Source organism: Lynx canadensis, chromosome B2, assembly GCF_007474595.2.
Source record: "Lynx canadensis isolate LIC74 chromosome B2, mLynCan4.pri.v2, whole genome shotgun sequence".
In the NCBI taxonomy this organism is placed as follows: domain Eukaryota; kingdom Metazoa; phylum Chordata; class Mammalia; order Carnivora; family Felidae; genus Lynx; species Lynx canadensis.
This window is the reverse complement of record NC_044307.1, coordinates 111,908,372-111,927,923: the sequence shown is the minus strand read 5'-3', so window position 1 is coordinate 111,927,923 and position 19,552 is coordinate 111,908,372. Positions and strand designations below refer to the sequence as shown.

At 35.6% G+C, this 19,552-nt stretch overlaps 1 protein-coding gene across 1 annotated transcript in view; it reads left to right on the top strand.

Moving 5' to 3' along the window:
* The window catches only part of TRDN (triadin), a 398,565-nt gene that overhangs the window by 36,040 nt on the left and 342,973 nt on the right, over window positions 1-19,552 (top strand). Inside the window, 1 exon segment of the mRNA XM_030316258.1 lies at window positions 18,728-18,937. Within this exon segment, the coding sequence (XP_030172118.1) occupies window positions 18,728-18,937 (210 nt within the window).

Sequence of the window (19,552 nt, the reverse complement as noted above, 5' to 3'; positions counted from 1 at the left end):
TGTAGCAAGGATGAATAAAAGGTGTCAATGATGGCTAGGTTTCTTTACCCCATTTCAAGGTAAAGCATTATGTTGTCCATAAAGAGTTGATCAATTTTGGCCCTTAGATGTCAGAATTGTCAATGGCAACACTTTTGTGGTCTACAAATTCTGTCTCTGTTGTACATCCAGGCGATAAAAAAAATTTAGTACTAAGATCTTTATTAAAAATCTATATGCAAATGTTTAATATTTATCATCACACATTTGACTATGCTATATTTCAAATAGCCATCCTTGGCCAGCCTTCATACTAACACAAATAAACTGTCAAGTATGGTTGACTGAGAGTGGGGGAAAGGTGATAAATCAGATGGATGCAGCATACATTAATTTTTTTTCATATTTGTAACTTTTAACTTGTGTTCAGTTATTTAATTGATAAATTCAATATAAGTAATAAGTTTTTTTAGTCTTTTAAATATTTATAATGGGTTATAAAGAGCCACAACTGCATACAGTGCTATTCAACTGATACACTTGTGCTAAACTAAGGCAGAATCCTGCTCTTCAGAGCTCAAATTTAGGAAGAAAAAAGAGACATTAGTTAGTCCTGTACTTATGAATACCTCCCAAAGATACTTATAATTACCCGTGAATATGATGGCTGTTGCTCTCCTTCCTCAGCCCTCTTCCTTCATCACTTATAGCCAGAGCTGTTGGATGCTTCTTTACACAAAACTCTGAATTCATTTTCCATCCCTTCGTGGCTGTACTTGAACAAGACATAGGACCTAGAAGAGCTGAAAATGGCTACTACCAATCTTGTCCTCCCAGACTTTGTTCCCAACCCTCCCTTCATTTTCCCATAGAAAAGTTTTTTTCCTTAGCCCTCACTCTCAGGATTCTAAACCCGGTTCACTCCATTGTCGACTCACTCTGCTCATTGTTTTTGTCTGATCCTAACTCCCGTCCCTTTGCACACCCAGCCCAGGTGTCATTCCCAGAAGAGCACACCACTGTTTTTGGCTCCTTTCTTCTAGAGAGCTAAAGACAGTGGCTGAGATCCAGTTGTGGTCCACTGTAGACCCTTTGGGGGCTTAGGGGAAAGAGGTGTACCATTTCTTCACATTTCCTTCCTACTCTGTGATAATCTAGTGATAAAGGGGCACATGCAAAATGTGCCCTTGGAACACCTGCCTGGGACTGATAACACAAAACACATGGGTGGGGGTGGGTTCATTCTCTAATGTAGCACCCACCTTTGGATCATCTGCTACATAAAAAACACCAGGAGGAATTTCAATATTCAGGTCAGCATGCCAATTCAGTAACATTTACCTTCAGCTGATCATTGCACCGGGCACCAGAAGTACACAACTGAATATAAGCATTCCAGTGGGAGATCCAAAAAATAAACAGGTAATTGCAATATAATATGTTAGGTCTAAGGTAAATGTGCAAAGAAGGTGGTTGGAAGCCCCCAGGAGGGACAATTAACTCACCCCAGAGGTTTGCATCTAAGGATGCTTGAAGGAGCTGGGGATTGGACTGGCTGGAACTTGCTCCCATCCCTTAGGTAGATAATATGCAAACACATAAAAAAGCATGAGCATGTCTACAGTTTTATTTGTATAACAATTCGGCTGCATAATATTAAAAAGGTTTTGATGGGCATATTGAGACCATAACCAACCTTCATAACATTCTTTAATTAAAATGGGGAAATACATTTGTGTTCCAAATAACTATCTTATGAGAAAATCCTTTGAGACCTAATGCCTCCTTAGAATAAAGAATAGCACCAAACTGTGGAAGAGATTAACAAAAATGGCAATGCTGTGCTTTTTGTAATTGGCAGTTAATGCATTAAAAACACTGTGAGTTTTCCATGTGAGTGAAAACGCATGATTTTACCCAGTAAGGGTTCTAAACATTTTTTGGAGAAGTACATTTCTGAATTTACATCTCTTGGCTTTATTATAATGGTGGTTATGAGTGAGTTGAACATCAGTTGTATACTTTGCAATGTAAAGTCTCTTCAAAGAAATGAACCTCTCAGCCTCCGGGGCTTACATTCTCAGTTATATAACCTTAATTATCACATACATGAGAAAAAGTTTAATCTCAGTACTTCCGAAATTCATATACAGGCCTAAAGAATGAATAAATGGAGCTGAAGTAACTTCCTCCGCCCTAAGAGAGACATTTAAAAAGGCCATATTTATATGGAAAATTACTTATCACTATTATCAATAATAAATTGAACTAGGGAAGGTTAACAAGAAAGGGAAAGGAGTTAATAGTTACTGTGCCTAACACTGTGCTAAATACTTTGTTTCTCATGATAGCCCGATGAAGTGAGGTTTTTTTTAATTTTTTTTCAATGTTTATTTATTTTTGGGACAGAGAGAGACAGAGCATGAATGGGGGAGGGGCAGAGAGAGAGGGAGACACAGAATCGGAAACAGGCTCCAGGCTCCGAGCCACCAGCCCAGAGCCTGACGCGTCGATGAAGTGATTTTAATGATCTTGATTTTACAGCTGACTGATAAGTACAGTAGCTAGAAAGGAGCAAAGCCAGGATTGCAACCCAGCACTGTCCCATTTTAACCCTACTTTTACGTCACCATGTCATATACCTCCCCTACGCCTGATTAACATTTAATAAATGCTAGCTTAAATTATTTCCCAATTTTTAAACCATTAAATATCTATTTTTAAGTTTCTACTTTGTTAGTTATACCCCTAAACTCAAAGAACAACAATTGGCAAGCTTTTTCAGTAAAGGGCCAGACAGTACATAATTTGGATTTGGTGGGCCATATGATCTAGGTTGCAACTGCTCAACTCTGCCATTGTAATGGGAAAACATAGAAAATAAACAAAAGACAATCCATAAATGAATGGGTGTGGTGTGTTTTAATCATATTGGGTCCTGAAAAGGGAGTAAGGAACAAGGTGAACAATCAGGTGAAGTCATTTCAGACTTAGGCTGCAGAACACTCACATTCACAGAGGAGTGTGCCCAGGAATCACAGACGTTTTGGGTTTGTCAAAGTGTATAATCGAAGGGGATGAGTGATGGGAGATAACAGGGCCTCAGAGGTGGAGACAGCAGGTACACAGTCTGTTGGTTTTGTGTCACTTGCATATACGTACATCTAATGCACCTAGGTCTTTGTTATACGTCACATTCCCTTAATGGCACTTACTGAGCACTATGGTTTTCCAAGAAGAATTTATATGCCTTCACTTTCAACTGGTTCTGGTCACTGTAGGAAAGGAGGGGTCATTCCATGATTTACATTTGCAGATACTGCCTGGCTTACAACCAGATAAAGCAATACCCAGATACCTGAGAACTCGCCCAGTCAACCCTACCCCAGCTCCCAGTTTAGTTCTCCGTCCTCAACCTTTTGCTATTAACCTGTGTCATATTCTTAATGTCTTTTTAAGATAACCTGGCAAGCCTTTTTCTGATTCCTCATTCCTTTCAGAAGAACTAAAGCCATCTTTAAAAGCAGATAAAAAGAATACTTGAATGCTTTTTAATTTCTCATTTAGATTTGCAAATCTATTTATGGCAAAGTCCACTTAGCAGCTATTCAGTCTTTCATCAGGATCCATTGCAGGGCAAATTGATTTTGTCCCATTCACTAATAGCTTGCTTGCTTTAGGTCACAGAATCTGAGGGGGATGGGACTATAGAAAGTACCCCATGAAAAATAGTAAAATATTGTGTCAAAGAAAGTATTACTAGAATAATGAGTTATAAAAAAGACTTTTATTCATAAGATCTATGAAAAGTACAAATGAACAATGGAATAAATTAATAAGTGATTTCATTAAAATGTTCTGCTTTACATAATTAAGACTTAGATTTTATAGATTATACTTGGTTTCAATTTCATTAGAAACCATTTGCAGAAGACGGGGAAATGTTGCTATATTGCTACAAATGCATTTCAGTCATATTATGGAAACTCTGGGTTCAAAAACTATTGTTATTTTATGAATCAAGAAATGTGATTCTCACAGAGTAACTTAACACTGTTTCCATATTATACAGGCATATTCTGGGCTGAAACCATATTCTAGACTTATTTTTCTTATTTGTATTTGTGTTTTGTTTCCGTTATTAGGTCTTTTTGGGAGAGAATGAGATCTGATCATTTGGCTACTGAGAATTCTTCAGGATTGAGTGATAAATTGGAAGACTTGCTTTTTAAATATTAAGATATATCTAAACAATACTAAAAATATGTCCAAATCTATTTTTTTAAATTTTTTTAATGTTTATTTATTTTTGAGAGAGGAAGAGAGAGCATGAGCAGGGAAGAGGTAGAGAGAGAGGGAGTCTCAGAATCTGAAACAGGCTCCAGGCTCTAAGCTGTCAGAACAGAGCGTGATGCTGGGCTCGAACCCATGAACCGTGAGATCATGACCTGAGCTGAAATCAGTCACTTAACCGACTGAGCCACCCAGATTTCCCTGTCCAAATCTATTTTTGACACTTCACATTATGGTTCTTAAGTTGCTTATTAACCCTACAAAGTTCCTAGTCTTATAACTGTGTGAGGGCAGTAGATTTTGTTAAGTACATTTTCTCAGGATCAGTCAACAAATATAGCTAAGAATTCATTCTGTTCAATTACATTCATGCATTAGACATTTCTTAATTCTAATTAATTAAGAATCAATAATTATTAATTATTAGAGCAAATGTTTCTTTTTCTAGGATAAATGAAGGAAGCGAGTTGTCTTTGGAGAAACATTTTTATTGTAAATATTTTGATTTAGCAATCATTAGTTTTTCTATGTATGTATTAGTGTTTTTACAGTTAAATCACATAAAGTCTGCAACCTATAATAAAACTTTTTCTGGAAGCATAACATCCATAAATGTTGATGCCTTTGGCGAAAAACAAAACATGTGGTCTTTATTTACACTATGGTTTATAGGTTAAGGCATAAAGGGCAGGTTTATTTAAATATTAAATATCTGGCTAAAAGAATCTAATATTTCAATATAGTGAAAAAAGGAATAATTTGGACAAATAGTTATGTTAAATATCTGACCTAACTGCAGTTACTTTGGGTTTAGATAATCTATCATTTTGTTATGGGGCGCCTGGGTGGCGCAGTCGGTTAAGCGTCCGACTTCGGCCAGGTCACGATCTCGCGGTCCGTGAGTTCGAGCCCCGTGTCGGGCTCTGGGCTGATGATGGCCCAGAGCCTGGAGCCTGCTTCCGATTCTGTGTCTCCCTCTCTCTTTGCCCCTCCCCCGTTCATGCTCTGTCTCTCTCTGTCCCAAAAATAAATAAACGTTGAAAAAAAAATTTTTTTAAATATGTTGATGGCATTTGCCTAACTTGTAGTGTGTGTGCGCGCGCTGCGCACATATATATTTTAAAATACATTCATACATATATTTTTAAAATTTAACATTTCTATAACAGAAGGAAATAATGGAGCATCACTACTGAGGCCATCATTTGAATAATTTCACCATTTCAGGTTACCTTTGGAATCTGAGAAAGAATTACAAATTTTCTTGACAATTTGATTAATTCAAGGCTTCATTTTACATGTCCTTAATGGTAATGCCTTAGAATAGACTTCACTTAATCTTTCACAAGATAATTTTGGTGATAACATGGTGAAGAGACCATGTAGTACTTGTTCATAGGTCGAATTGTGCACCCCTCCCCATCATTCATAAAGTGAAGTCTTATTTCCCCAGTACCTCAGAAGGTGACCTCATTTGGAGGTAGAGTCTTCACAGAGGCAATCAAGCTAATATTGAGTCGACAGCATGGGCTCCAAGCCAATCTGATTGGTGTCCATACAGAAAGGGGAAATTTTTGAGATAGACGTCCATACAGCAATAATGCCATGGGAACAGGAAGCCAGCCATTTACAAGCCCAGGGGAAGGTTCCGGAAGATTCTTCCTTCAGCGTTCTCAAAAAAAACACTTTGATTCTAGACTTCTGGCTTCTGGAATTGTGAGGCAAAAATTTGTTGCCTCAGTCACCTAATTTGTGTGTGTGTGTGTGTGTGTGTGTGTGTGTGTGTGTGTGTGTGTTTGTTTTTGTTGTTATGGCAGCCCTAAAAAACTGATACAATGTTTAACTTCTTGGCAAATGACAAATCATCCTTTTACTACATTAAGTTTTGACAAACCTCACTCATATGATCTCCTTCATTTATTAACCAAATTTTCTTTTTTTAAAAAAAAAAGTTTATTTATTTTGAGAGAGAGAGAGAGAGAGGGAGAGCAGGGGAGGGGCAGAGAGGAGAGAGAATCCCAAGCAAGCTCTATGCTTGAGCGGAGCTCCATCTTATGAACCCTGAGATCATGACCCGAGTCAAAATGAAGAGTTGGAAGCTAAACTGACTGAGTCACTCAGGTGCCCCTAACCAAATGTTCTTTATGAGTCACTGTGGTTTCTGCACTGTTTTTGCCAAGAAATCATATATGTATATATGACATATATCCCCAGAAAGTCTGGTTTGTGTGGTGACATTTATTTTCTCTGGAGCAGAGATACTATAGAAGCCCAAGGCCATGTAATTATGATCGGTTTTGGGACTAGAGTATCAGCCATTATAATTTTTTATCTAAAAATTGTCTTAGCAAAACTTTTTTATAATTTGATTCTTTTTACGATCTGTAGTCTTTAATAGGAGGCACAGTTAACCAGAAGTAAGATGTGGAAAAGGATCAATGCTGTTTTTGAAGAACTTCCTCTAATGCTGAACCAAAGGGCTTAATATTTAAATTTGAATATTTAATGTGTCTCCCTTTTGTTATAAAATTAAAAAGGAAAATAATTTTAATGTAAAAAAATGATTCCCATACTGTTTTCCATTTCTTTTTTCCCCTTCCAAGATGGCAAGAGACATTGGATTTCAGACATCTTGTAAAGCATAACTCTAGAGCTGTGTTGCTCAGGGGAAGACTGCTTAGTAGTTTCCAAAAAAGCATGCTATAGGGCAACCACAATTTTATAAAGCTTATTTTATGGAATCTGCTATGGCTTGGTGATACTAATGCAGTTGTAATGCTTGAATAAGCTTAGTCAAATAAAGCTCATAGAAATGCTCACTCCATAGAAATAGCTGCTCTGAGTGATCTAAATGTCAGAAGTACTCTTCTGTCAATAGTAAAATCCTATTCAGATAAGCCATTTGAAATGAGGGGATAGGGGATTTCACTGTTCTACATAGCACTGATGGTCCCAATACCTGCAATCAATCCTGGACTGACTGAGGAAAGTGGCTCCTTTTTCCCAGTGCCTAGCACTAATACCAAAGTTGAGTCCACCTGACAGTAAATACCACCATGTAGGTTCTTAGAAGACAGGGTCCTAATTTTCCATTTATTTCTTATTCCTTCACGTGTTGAGGAGATATAATTTTATGTCCAGAATAGTCAGTAAAATGACTGTTCTCCTGCCTAGTAAAACAGAAAATGAAATGTTGAAGAGTGTGAAGGAGTTAGAAAAAGTTCAATTATTAATCACTTTGTTTATATCTTTGCTTTTTAAAATTGTTTCGTCTCGGAACTATAATTGCCCAGGGACAAAGCCTTTTATTTGTTGCCAATGAGTGGCATCGTCCAGCCATAAAATTTAAGATCAATATTAGATCTATTTGGATAAACACTTCAGAAGATTAAATATTAGGAACTAAGCTTGGAAACTTTGATAATGAGTAGACTTCAGAAAACTGGTTCTCTTCAACAACTCCCCTGTTTCAGTTTTCTTTCATATCAGAGAGGACTAGGATATTCGCTCCATTTTATAGAAGTGTGCAGCCTTCTCAGCTGTTTCTAAAACTCTATGGCTCCTTAAAAGAAAGATTTGTATAAAGTATTATTTGTGTTTACCTAATTGCTTGCATTTTTAAAATATGAGCATGGATACCTTAATGTTCTTTTCAGAAATGCATAAAGGAGCTCCAAGCTCATTTAGAAGTCCTTTGAAAGGCACGGGAAGCTGCTTTTTTCCCCCTATAGATTAAATGATTTTAAACAACACAGCAAATCTTCTCTTGCTCTCAATTTTTAGGCTGAATTTTCCTCATGCAATATGGGTATTTTCTTCATGGGATATGTGGACCCAATTCAGAAAGATGAAGGTTCCGGCTATCCTGTTCTGATCTGTTCCAAACCTTTCAAATAGCTTAGTGATGATGTGGGTGCAAGTTAAACAAAATATAATAATATCCTGTTACAGAGGTGCCCAATTGTAAGTATATATCTTCCCTCACCAAAATTATTAAATATCTTATTTCATGGAGAATTTTAACAGTTCTATGGAAAACAATTGTTTTCAGTCAAATTATGGCCATAGCATTATTTCTGGAGTAACTATAGAAAGTGTCGATTTATTTTACTCATAATTAAAGTTGCACAAAAGTAAGGATACTTCACTGTAATTTTTATTCCAGAAGCCTCTTGGGTGTTCAATAAAATTAGTGATTTTATACTCTATTATTAGTTATATTAATATTAAATTGGTTACGTTAATGATTATATGTTCTAAATAGCCTTATTCATTTATGTGTATGTATGAAAAAGATGAAATTATTAAATTATCACTGCTTTTCCAAGAAATGGATGAGAATGTCCCTATAAATAGAAAATATAGGTTCAGTTTTATTTATATTTAAATATATCAAAAAACAAGTCAGGTTGATTCATGAAATAATTACCTGAAAACTCACCCAGAGAAGTAAACTTGAAAGAAATGTAGATCTTAATTCTTAAATTTCTTCACTTCCTGAATGTAGCTGATGGGAATGTGAGAAACCCATTATTTTATATGAGCATAGTTTTAAACAGAAGCTTTACATGAAGTCCTTATTATTATTACTGAAAGAATTTACATGCAAAGAGTATGAATACGTTGTGTGCTTTTTTGGGGGTGGGGGGAGTGTCACACTTTCTTAATGAAAATAAAGTAGAAGCTATGTGACACTGTAATGGTATGATTATGACTCCATGTTGGGTAAAAGCAGCGGGAGATGATTAATTCTTAAGGAATAGTTGATTTCCATGAAAATGTCTTTAAGAAAAAGAAAGTAAAAAACACACATTAGAATCAACAAATCATGGAAAGCTAATGATTTCGAAGCATTGAGTTTAGTATTTTTTTTTCTAAATTGAACTAGCATGTCATTACTCAACCCTTTTCAATTTCAGTGAGTTTGTGATTCAGTGACAATGGGGCAATTTAGTAGGAGGACTGCTGGGGCTAGGTAAAGCATTTCAATTATGCATATTTGGCCCAGGAAGAAAATGAGTCAACCCAAACATAAAATTCTAGAAAATTAATTTTGCAAAGGAACTTGAATACAGTATATGGATCTTATGTCTATCCTATTCAAATCATATTTGCTAGGAACCAGAGTCTAACTTCTGTTTGCCTGAAACCAAATCCTCAAAATTTGGGAAATTTTCTGTATATCCTATCCCCAAACTTCAAACTTATAAAATCAGACAGATCCTAAGATGGCTTAGCTCTTGCACGAGACTCCCTGCATTCATGAGGTGAAGATGGATTATTTTCCTAAAATAAAGCTGATTGAATCTGTCAAAATCATTGTTATAAAAAAGGTGATCTCATGGGTCTTATTGATTGATTTCCATCCCTAAACTACCTCATAATATGTAGTAACCGCTGACATTTTGACTTGCGCTGCTTAGGCATGTACTGGTAGTAAGGAACTATGGCCACAATTTCCATTATCTTAACATGCAATATATAGCTCTATTAAAATATTTATGCTTATTAAGCTTAAGATATATTAATATTCTTTTGAGCAATTTTAAAATAATCAAATAGAAATATGCATGCTATGGACTGAATTGCATCATTCCCAAATTGACATGTTGAAGCTCTGTCCTCCAAGATGATGTTATTTGGAGACAGGGCCTTTGGGAAGTAATTAGGTTTAGGTGGTCATGAGGTTGGAACCCTCATGGCAGGATTAGTTCCCTTGTAACAGGAGATGCTAGAGAGCTTGCTTGTTTGCCTTCTGCCATGAGGATACAGTGAGAAGACAGCTATCTGCAAGCCAGGAGGAGAGTTCTTACCAGAATCCCACTCCACTGGCACCCTTATGTGGAATCTCTAGCCTTGAAAACTGTGAGAAAAAACCAATTCTGTTAAGACATACAGTCTGTGGTATTTTGTTATGGCAGCCCCAGCTGACTAAGATGGTGCATTATCATGCATTCGTAAGTTGACTATCAGCACTTAGGTTCATCTTTACATTTACTGTGCCTGATGTGGTTGTAGAAACCTGTCCTAGAGTTTGAAACTTTCAGAGATTTAAACCCTAATAACATTGCAGATGCTAGTTCTAATTGCCTCATTAGAAAAAAGTGTGTCTGCTTAATTATTAACATTATTTAATAAATGGATGTTTTTCTTCAAAGAAATGTACATCTTTTAGGGGCGCCTGGGTGGCTCAGTCGGTTAAGCGTCCAACTTTGGCTCAGGTCATGATCTCGCGGTCCGTGAGTTCCAGCCCCGTGTCGGGCTCTGTGTTGACAGCTCAGAGCCTGAGCCTGCTTCAGATTCTGTGTCTCCCTGTCTCTCTGACCCTCTCCCGGTCATGCTCTGTCTCTGTCTCAAAAATAAATAAACATTAAAAAAAATTAAAAAAAAAAGAAATGCACATCTTTTTCTGTACCCCACTAGTCTTCTCTGTTGGAGGCTGAATTATTGTGACCAGCTAAATTTCCCACTTATGAGATGCTCCTGAACAGATATTCTTTTACTTCTTTCAGTAATATGTCTCTTATCTGAACATTTCGTCTGTCATAAAAATAAATTTTGTTTTTCACTTAATTTATTTCTCTGGTTAGAAGTCACTATGTACTACACATCCTTCTATATGCAGAAATACTGAGATTATTTGGCATGGTAGTTTTTTAAAGCCTATTCCTTTTAGCAAAACTTAAGAAGTTTTTCATATTTATTGTTTATTAGGGCTTCACTGTGTAAAAACGGCTGAAGTACTCCATACTTGATAAGATACATGATTACTCTCAATCAAGAGCCTTGCTGAACAACAAAAAAAGAACTATATGAAAGTCAGGATAATTTTATATCACTGCATTTATCAAAAACTTATATAATCACAGGTAAAACCAACAGCACTTATTTAAAAAGATCAAAGAAATATCATTAAGAAGTGGACAGTTGAGGTCATTCTTTAAGAGTGGACTTTTTTTTAGTAGAAAAAAAAGGAATTGATCAGAAATCCTTGCCCACTTTAGACTGGTAAACACCATGCATTTTACCTGTAATGTGTTAGGAGTTCAACACATTCCGTTTCACAAAATTAATTCTAGTTATGCACTCATCATGGCTCTTCATCTCTAAATTCAGTTTACAATTTGTAGAAAAGGTAGTAACTGCTAAATTGAAAATGAAAAGTTCAAAAGGTAGGGGAAGACTGAGCCTTACTGGAGCTACTACAGCAAAAGACTTCTATTTTAATTTGCAGTAAGGACTAGAGAACTGGAGAATGGGCTAGCGGGTCACCATGGGGGACCACAATTTAGGAAGGGATATCCTGCCTTTCACACCCAGAACACAAGTGAGCTCTTCTTAGAAAGAGCACCTCAATATATGAATTTGACCTTGAAAGCACCAAAAGATCTCTTTATTTACAACCATGGCAATGAAGCCACTTGAGAATTAAGAGGTTTTTTAAAAAAAAAATGAAAATAATTAAAAAAGAACCTGTATATTTAGATTGTTCTGACTGATCACTCCTCGTAACACAAACACTGAAGGAAAAGAATTAATTTACATCCCTAGCAAGAACCAGAACATCAATCAGAACTCATGATATCTAGTAATACAAACATAAACAAATTAGTTTATATATTCTCATATAACTGGAAAGTCCAGAGATACGTCTGACTCTAAACACAGCTGGCTCTCCTATGCAGTGGAATCTGAATCCTGCCTCTTTCCATCTTGCAACAGACTCTCCAACTGGTGAGCTAGAAGGCTACTGGTAGACCCTACCCACTTGCCAACCTCAGGAGAAATAGAGTGTCATTCAATAGTTCCACAAAATATGTGGAGGATTCTGACTGTCCATCCTTTTCCAGTCATGGGCAAAAGGGTGTTTGTAACGGTCAGGCTTATTTTAAAGAACTGGTCCTATGGCTGGGGGTTAGGTAAGGGTTCACTTTCTAGTTCCACCGCTAGAAAAAGAAATTCATCTCCTAGAAGAGTATAGGGAGTGGGTGGGTAGGAAGGATTGTTAGTTAATGTAAAAAGTAAATATATATTTGCCACGTCTGTAGGTAGATTGGATCACCAAATCATCCTCTGAAATATTACAATGATCATATCCCAAAAATCTGAATTCTTTTAAAAATTACTCTAAGTTATTTATTATGTATTATCAACACTTTGTATCTATCTATCTAATCTCAATCAGAGTATGTAGGATTATTTTGATAAAGACCGTTTTTGTAAATTGTCATCATTTATCTTGCCTCACAAAATCTATTTTTATTCCATTTATATATACTTGTAGAAAAACATAATTTAATTGTCACAGATGTCTATGTTTATGCTACATAGACATTCTGCAGACACCAGGATTGAGAAAAGATGGATTTTTCATTTTTCAACTTTATTTGCCAAGAAGTCTTTTTGGCAAAGTTTCTCCAAAATTCTTACTTACATGTGTTTTCTGGAACACTTAAAAATATGGTTAAGGTCATTCTTACTTGTAATTGGGAATTACATTCTTAATATAATTTCAGAGTAATACATATAATTTGATAGTATATACTCCTTTGTCCTTTATCCTCTAATTTTTGAAGGGAAAATTTAACATTGGAGTACGCCACAAACCACATCCCAGAGCATTCTGGAAGGGATTGTGTCATCAGTTTCCCATAGGAATAATAATGGGCAAGTGTACTTGGCAGTTTCATCTGATTAATAAAGTGTGATGAGGTTAAAAGTGACTTCTTTTAAAAGGCTTATGGTTTAGTCTTCAATACATAACCTGTGATGCTGGTCTTTGGAATCACTTCATAAGCAGCCCCTAGTTTTACTTTATGGGGCAGTCACATGGCCTTTCAGCCAGATCCCCACTTCTTTTGAAGCTGATTCTAGCTTTCTGGCAATCAAAATAATTTGTATGAAATCAGAAGGAATGGAAACGAAAAGTAGGCCTGAAAAGTACTGTTACATACCCTAGCTGCTCTGAGATGCCAACTTTCCAGGAGCAATGCCCATGTCAAATTTCAGTAATATTTACCTCTCATTTCTTCCACCATATCAATAACTAGCTCTTGTCATCTTCAAAGTACTTCTCAAACATTAAATAATCTCAGATTACACACTCTGTTCTTCGCATTTATCTTGACCAGCTGTCAGAGAAGGCAATTTATTTCCCCTCAATTTTATTCCTCTTGGCTCTGGGTGGCTTCTGCAGTAAATTTGAATGCAAAATGAAAGGTACAATTTAGTGTGTTTCCATAACAAAGGAAACACATAATTTTCCGTAAGCAGTATAACCTTCAGATTTCTTTCAAATTGCTTATAGTTTGCCTTCTGAGCTGGATACTCGGAATGTATTTTCATCATCTTTGAGTCTTGATTAATTTTTAAGTGGAAATTTTGAGAATGTGAAGGCAAAAACAAATAGAAAAAATGTACAAAGTCATTTAGTGTTAGCTTTATCATTTTCATCCATTTAAAATGTTGTATTTTAATGGTTTGGCAGGATTATAAGGTGAAATAAAATTTGAGATTCATTATAATATCAGTTATTTTAAATATTAAAAGTCACATTTGAACACTGAACTTGCATTGCTTTCTGAATTTATACAGTTTCTCATTTTTCTGATAAAAAAAGAAAAAAAATGTATAGAAATTCTTGTCCCCTTAAAAACTTTTTGTCTTTTAAAAATGTGATCATGATTCGATTAATTTGTATTAAATCCTGGTAAATTTGTTCTTTCAGCTTCAAGATACCAGGCAGGTGTGTATGATATTGTCTACAGAAATACTCTCTAATCCACAGTTCACTGAAGTGAATCTGAAGTGCAAAAGCAATTCTTCCAGTTTTCTCTGTATAGTGGTAGTAGGACGTCTTCCAAAGGTTAAAAAACTGGAGATTAGCAACATATCAACTTTCAGGTGGCCTCTCCTAAGCACTTGTAATTCACTTACTCTCCTGCAAATCATTATTCCAAAGGTTTGACTCACTTGTAGCCCCACTTGGATCTTAAATTGCATTTCGAAGCACTCCTATCATTCATCCATTTTCAGAACTGCCATTAGAAGTGATGGGAATTTGGCACAAAAATCAATGAAAGGATATGATATGAGTTCGTTCTAATTTTTCCTTCTTTGAGATCCATCTCAAGTACAGTCTGTGAAATCTGTTTTTTAAAGATATGTTTCCATCTTGCTATTATTTCAAATAAATTGAGTTCATGACCTTGGGATATGTATTCACGCAGTTTTTCAGGAAAGAAAGGAGATTCATTGTCACTGTTGTTAATTGCGACTTAAAATCATTTCAAAATCTTAATTAAATCATTTACTGCTGATCTCCTCAACAGCTTTTTAATCTCTTAAAAATAAGGGGTTAGATTTACTATTGTCACCTAAAAATTATTGTATTAGTTATGTTCGGTTATTCTTAATACCTACTAATATATACACTTGGATGTATTTGATTTTCTTTTCCCTAGTCAGTGATAGAATTTTATGGCACTTATTTTTTATCAAGAGAAGGATACTGCCATTTATTGGTAAAGAAAAATTTAACACTTTATTAACTAGAGTATTTAATTTTAATGCACTATTTTCATTTCTTCCCCAATAACTAAAAATTGTCATATGAACTGGATTCAAACTCTAAGCACCCCATGTACACAGCTGTTAGAAGTTTCAAAATTTGTCTTTCTGGTTAATGAGTTCCATTAGGCTGCAAACATTTGTATTGTAACAAAATAACTTTATTTTTTATATATAATTCTCTCTTAATTTGTTAATGGGGCAAAACACTCCCTGTTAATATGAATGAATTACAGTTTGTGTCCCACTTCTGTATCACAAGAAGTAAATTAGCTGATTCAAGAAAGTCGTGGAAGGAGTCATGGGGCGCCTGGCTGGCTCAGTAGAGTGTGCAAGTCTTGTTCTCGGTGCTGTGAGTTGAAGCCTCACATTGGGTGGAAATGTTACTTAAAAATAAAACCTTTAAGGGGTAGCTTGGTGGCTCAGTAAGTTAAGCATCCAACTCTTAATTCTGGCTCAAGTCATGATCTCAAGGTGTGTTAGACTCTGCACTAACAGCATGGAGCCCGCTTGGTATTCTCTCTCCCTCCCTCTCTGCCCTTCCCTCGCTTGTGCTCTCTCTCTCAAAATAAATAAATATTTTTAAAAAACCTTAAAAAAAGGAAAGAATGTCATTGAAGCAATTATAGCATTCCATTTTGGTTTGGTCTAGCCTAACGTATATGCTTATTAAAGAAAACAAATGCCTGCATTTATTGAAAACTTAGTTTTTCAGCCTCAACTGTAGTTTCTAAGGTTGCTCTTGCCCTTCTGGTCTTTCCTTACCACGATGGTAATGGTTGGACCAGCAGTGGAGGTGGCAGTAGAAGTAACGGCGATGGTGATGTTGATAATAATGAAGATACAGTTTAGTAGATATTGTACTGCCATTTATTGAATAATTCGATGTAGCAGGAAATTTGCCAAGCAATTTATATGAGTTATTTTTCCACCATCATAAACCTGTAAATCGGGCCTTACTAACCTCATTCCTTAGATATAGATATTTCTAACTCAGAGGTAAGGCAGCACAGTAGGGACATTCTAGCCAGGAAGTTAATCCTAATCTCTATTGTCCATGAAACCTATGGCAGAGCTGTTTTTCTTTACTGTTTCCACGAAAAATCTGGACCTAACCGAAAGGAAGGATTGTGAAAGGTAGAGAAAGAGGTTGGAAGATTGAAGGGAGCACTTTAATTCCACTTGGAGACCTAGGAGTACTAAGAATTCCCTTCAGTTTTAAAATTTGAAAACTTTCCAGCTATTATTTAGCACATTCTAGAAGTAACACCAGTTACATGAAATTTATTTTGTGAAAAGTGGCAAGGAAGTATCCAAATTTGGAGTTTGCTTTTTTAGTTTGAGAACGCAATTTTGAGGTAAAAACTAAAATTGGTAATAGTTAATTGTATATATTAGGAGATGATTAATAACATTTCCTTTTTTATATTTAATTGTTAAATTATGATAGATATTATGGCCCATATTTAAAATATATGAAATACGGTGTTGAGCTGTGATTTTAGCAAAAACATTGGGATTGTTAGGGATTTTTTTTTCTCTTTTGTATTCAGTTATTTACTACATATCTGTATGATTTGGAATTGAAAATGCTATTTGAGAGTCACTTGAATTTTCTGGTTGATTTTGAATTGTTATTAAATGTAATATGATATAGTTGCTTCGGATTTCAAGATACCCCTAGAGTTAACTTTCTATGAGTCCAGGTTGTCAATGTAAACAGATATGCTTACTCTCCATTGAGGGGGGGCTTTCTAGCCATACAAAGGCAGCAACTTTGCAGGAGTAAAATGAAACAGTTACAAAATTTTTCAGTGTTTACTCTGTATATTAAAATGCCACAGGGGCACCTGAGTGGCTCAGTGGGTCAAGCATCCAACTCTTGATTTTTGGCTTCAGGTGATGATCTTGTGGTTCCTGAAATCCAGCCCTGAGTCAGGCTCTGCTCTGACAGCATGGAACCTGCTTGGGATTCTCTCTCTCCCTCTCTCCAACCCCTCTCCTATTTACACTATCTCTCTTAAAAATAATAAATAAACATTTAAAAATATTGTACCACAAAAAGAAAGAGGTGGACATTTGAGGGTAACAAACTGCAACCTAAGATCAGATAAAGTATTATTATCATATGTATGTGTTTGTATATATGCATACATGTATACCCTCTTGCAAGGAGTATAAATGTATAAGTATGTATAGATACATACACATGCACACATATGGATATCTGTATGTGCACATATACATATATATAATATGTATAAATACATATACATGCGTACACAAAGATATCTGTATATACATGTATACTTGTATAAAAATATATGCATACATATGACTGTGTACATGTAATGTGTATACAGTTCTTTAAAACACTCAATGGAGGTTTATGGAAAAGTGAGCAAAAAATTTCAAAAGACAAAAAGTATAAAGGGAAAATAAATACATAAAAAGCTTATTGCTAGTAATCAAAGAACTACAAATGAAGCAGAACTTTCCTCCTATGTGATTGAAAATAGTTTTAACACTGGTAATACCCAGTATTGTCAAAGATAAGAAAACAGAGACTGCTGGTATGTACATTTTCAAAAATATACTAATTTTCTGGGGTGCCTGGGTAGCTTAGTCGGTTAAGCATTTGACTCTTGGTTTCAGTTCAGGTCATGATCCCATGGCTTCATGGGTTTGAGCCACTCATCGGGCTCTGTGCTGTCAGTGTGGAGCCTGCTTGGGATTCTCTCTCTTTCCCTCTGCCTCTACCCCTCCCTGACTCATGCTGTCTCTCTCAAAATTAATAAATAAACTTCAAAAACAAACATACAAATTTTCAAATACATATGTATATTCTCAAAAGATATAAAAGTGAGAATACTGTTTGTACCAGAAATTCTAGGTTTAGGAAATTTTCTGAACATAAAAATTATGAATGTGTGCTAAGAAAACTTTTGCCATGTCCCAAGGTAGAAAACTTTTTGACTTAATTATGCATATCCACAAAATGACATGCCATGCAGCCACTTAAGTGATATTTTATGGAATACATACGGCAGGAGAACATGCCTATTATATATTGCCTAGTGGAAAACAGGATGTGATGATGACTTTTCAAATCAAATACAGCATATTTATATATTTACATGTGTGTATAGAAAAGTAGGTGTAAACAGCACGATATGTTAACAGTTGCCTGTGAGTGGTGAGATCACAAATAATTATTTATCTATTTATTTTCCTATTTTTTAAATATTTTTTGAATTTTCTCCCATAAACATGTAGATTTTGAAAGCAGAAATAAAGAAGTTAATGCATATAACAAGATTTTCTCTTAAATCTTCTGTGACCCTTCACAAATAAAAATGAATGGCCTCAATAGAACAGCCACTTATACAATTAAGCCAGGATATCCAAAAAGGATTTTATCCATTTGTGCTACTTTATCATTGACTTTGCTCCCCCCCACCACCCAGAGGAGATATTTTTGCTTACATTCAGAACTGACATATGAACTTGAATAAAGGAAAAAGGTATTAAAAAACAACTTGACAAACAAACGGATTGCCTTTGATGGTAGTGGATATAGGAGGTGGTAAGGGAGAAATAAACATGATTAAAGGTGATGACAAAGTTTGTGGCTCCGATGGTATTATTTGCAGCGCTTAGGAAGTGGAAGAGTGCTAATCACAAGGGCATGTGGATTTCAGAGTGGAGGGTAAATACTGGGGTAGTGGGCAGGAGATGTGTCCCTGCCATTAAAGAGGTATGCTTTGCTATATAGAAAGTGGTACAGACAACTTAAATATACATCTATAATCTGTGGGGGTTTTTGGTTATTAACATTTGACATAAAGTTCTAAATTGTAATTCTCCTTTCTGAATATTTGATTAGGAAATGCGTCTACTACCACCACAGTGATAGACAGCAAAAATGGATCTGTGCCCAAATCCCCTGGGAAAGTTCTGAAGAGGACAGTCACAGAAGACATAGTGACAACATTCAGCTCCCCAGCAGCCTGGCTTCTGGTCATTGCTCTGATAATCACATGGTCAGCTGTTGCTGTCGTTATGTTTGACCTAGTGGATTACAAAAACTTTTCAGGTAAGAGTCATGAAATGTGGGTTTCAGATGAATAGAAACTATGTTCTCCCCCACTGTCTTTGTTTCTCTTCATCATGTCTTAGTGTGAGAAATAAAGCACCTCTCAAATGTGCTTGAATGTCAACTACTTCTAGTTTCTTTGTCACCATTTCCTTTGATCCTTCTTTGTCTATTGTTCAGTGATTTCAAATGAAATATATTTCCATATTTGTAATGCTGACCGAAAGCCAAACATTACAGTTCTATGAAGATAACTGATTAAAAAGTTTGGTGGAGATTTGGTTTGGGAAATGAGACTTTATCAATTTAAAACAGTACCAAACCAAGGAAAAAACTTTTGGACAAGTGGAAAATTGTGTGAAGCATTTTTAAGTCCCTCTACCATCTGGCTCCAAGCTTTCTTTCCAGACATTTTCTTTGCTCCTCCCATCAAAACATCCTATTTTGAGTTCCTGAAAATAAAGAGTGTTAAAAGGATTTTCTCATAATTACTTGTAATGAGATACTACATCTTGAGTGCCCATGTGTTCTTATGGATTTGGAGTAAAACAGGAATAACACATGTGAGGAAAGACAGATTTTCATTATGGTCTATTCAGTCTTTTAGAATACATT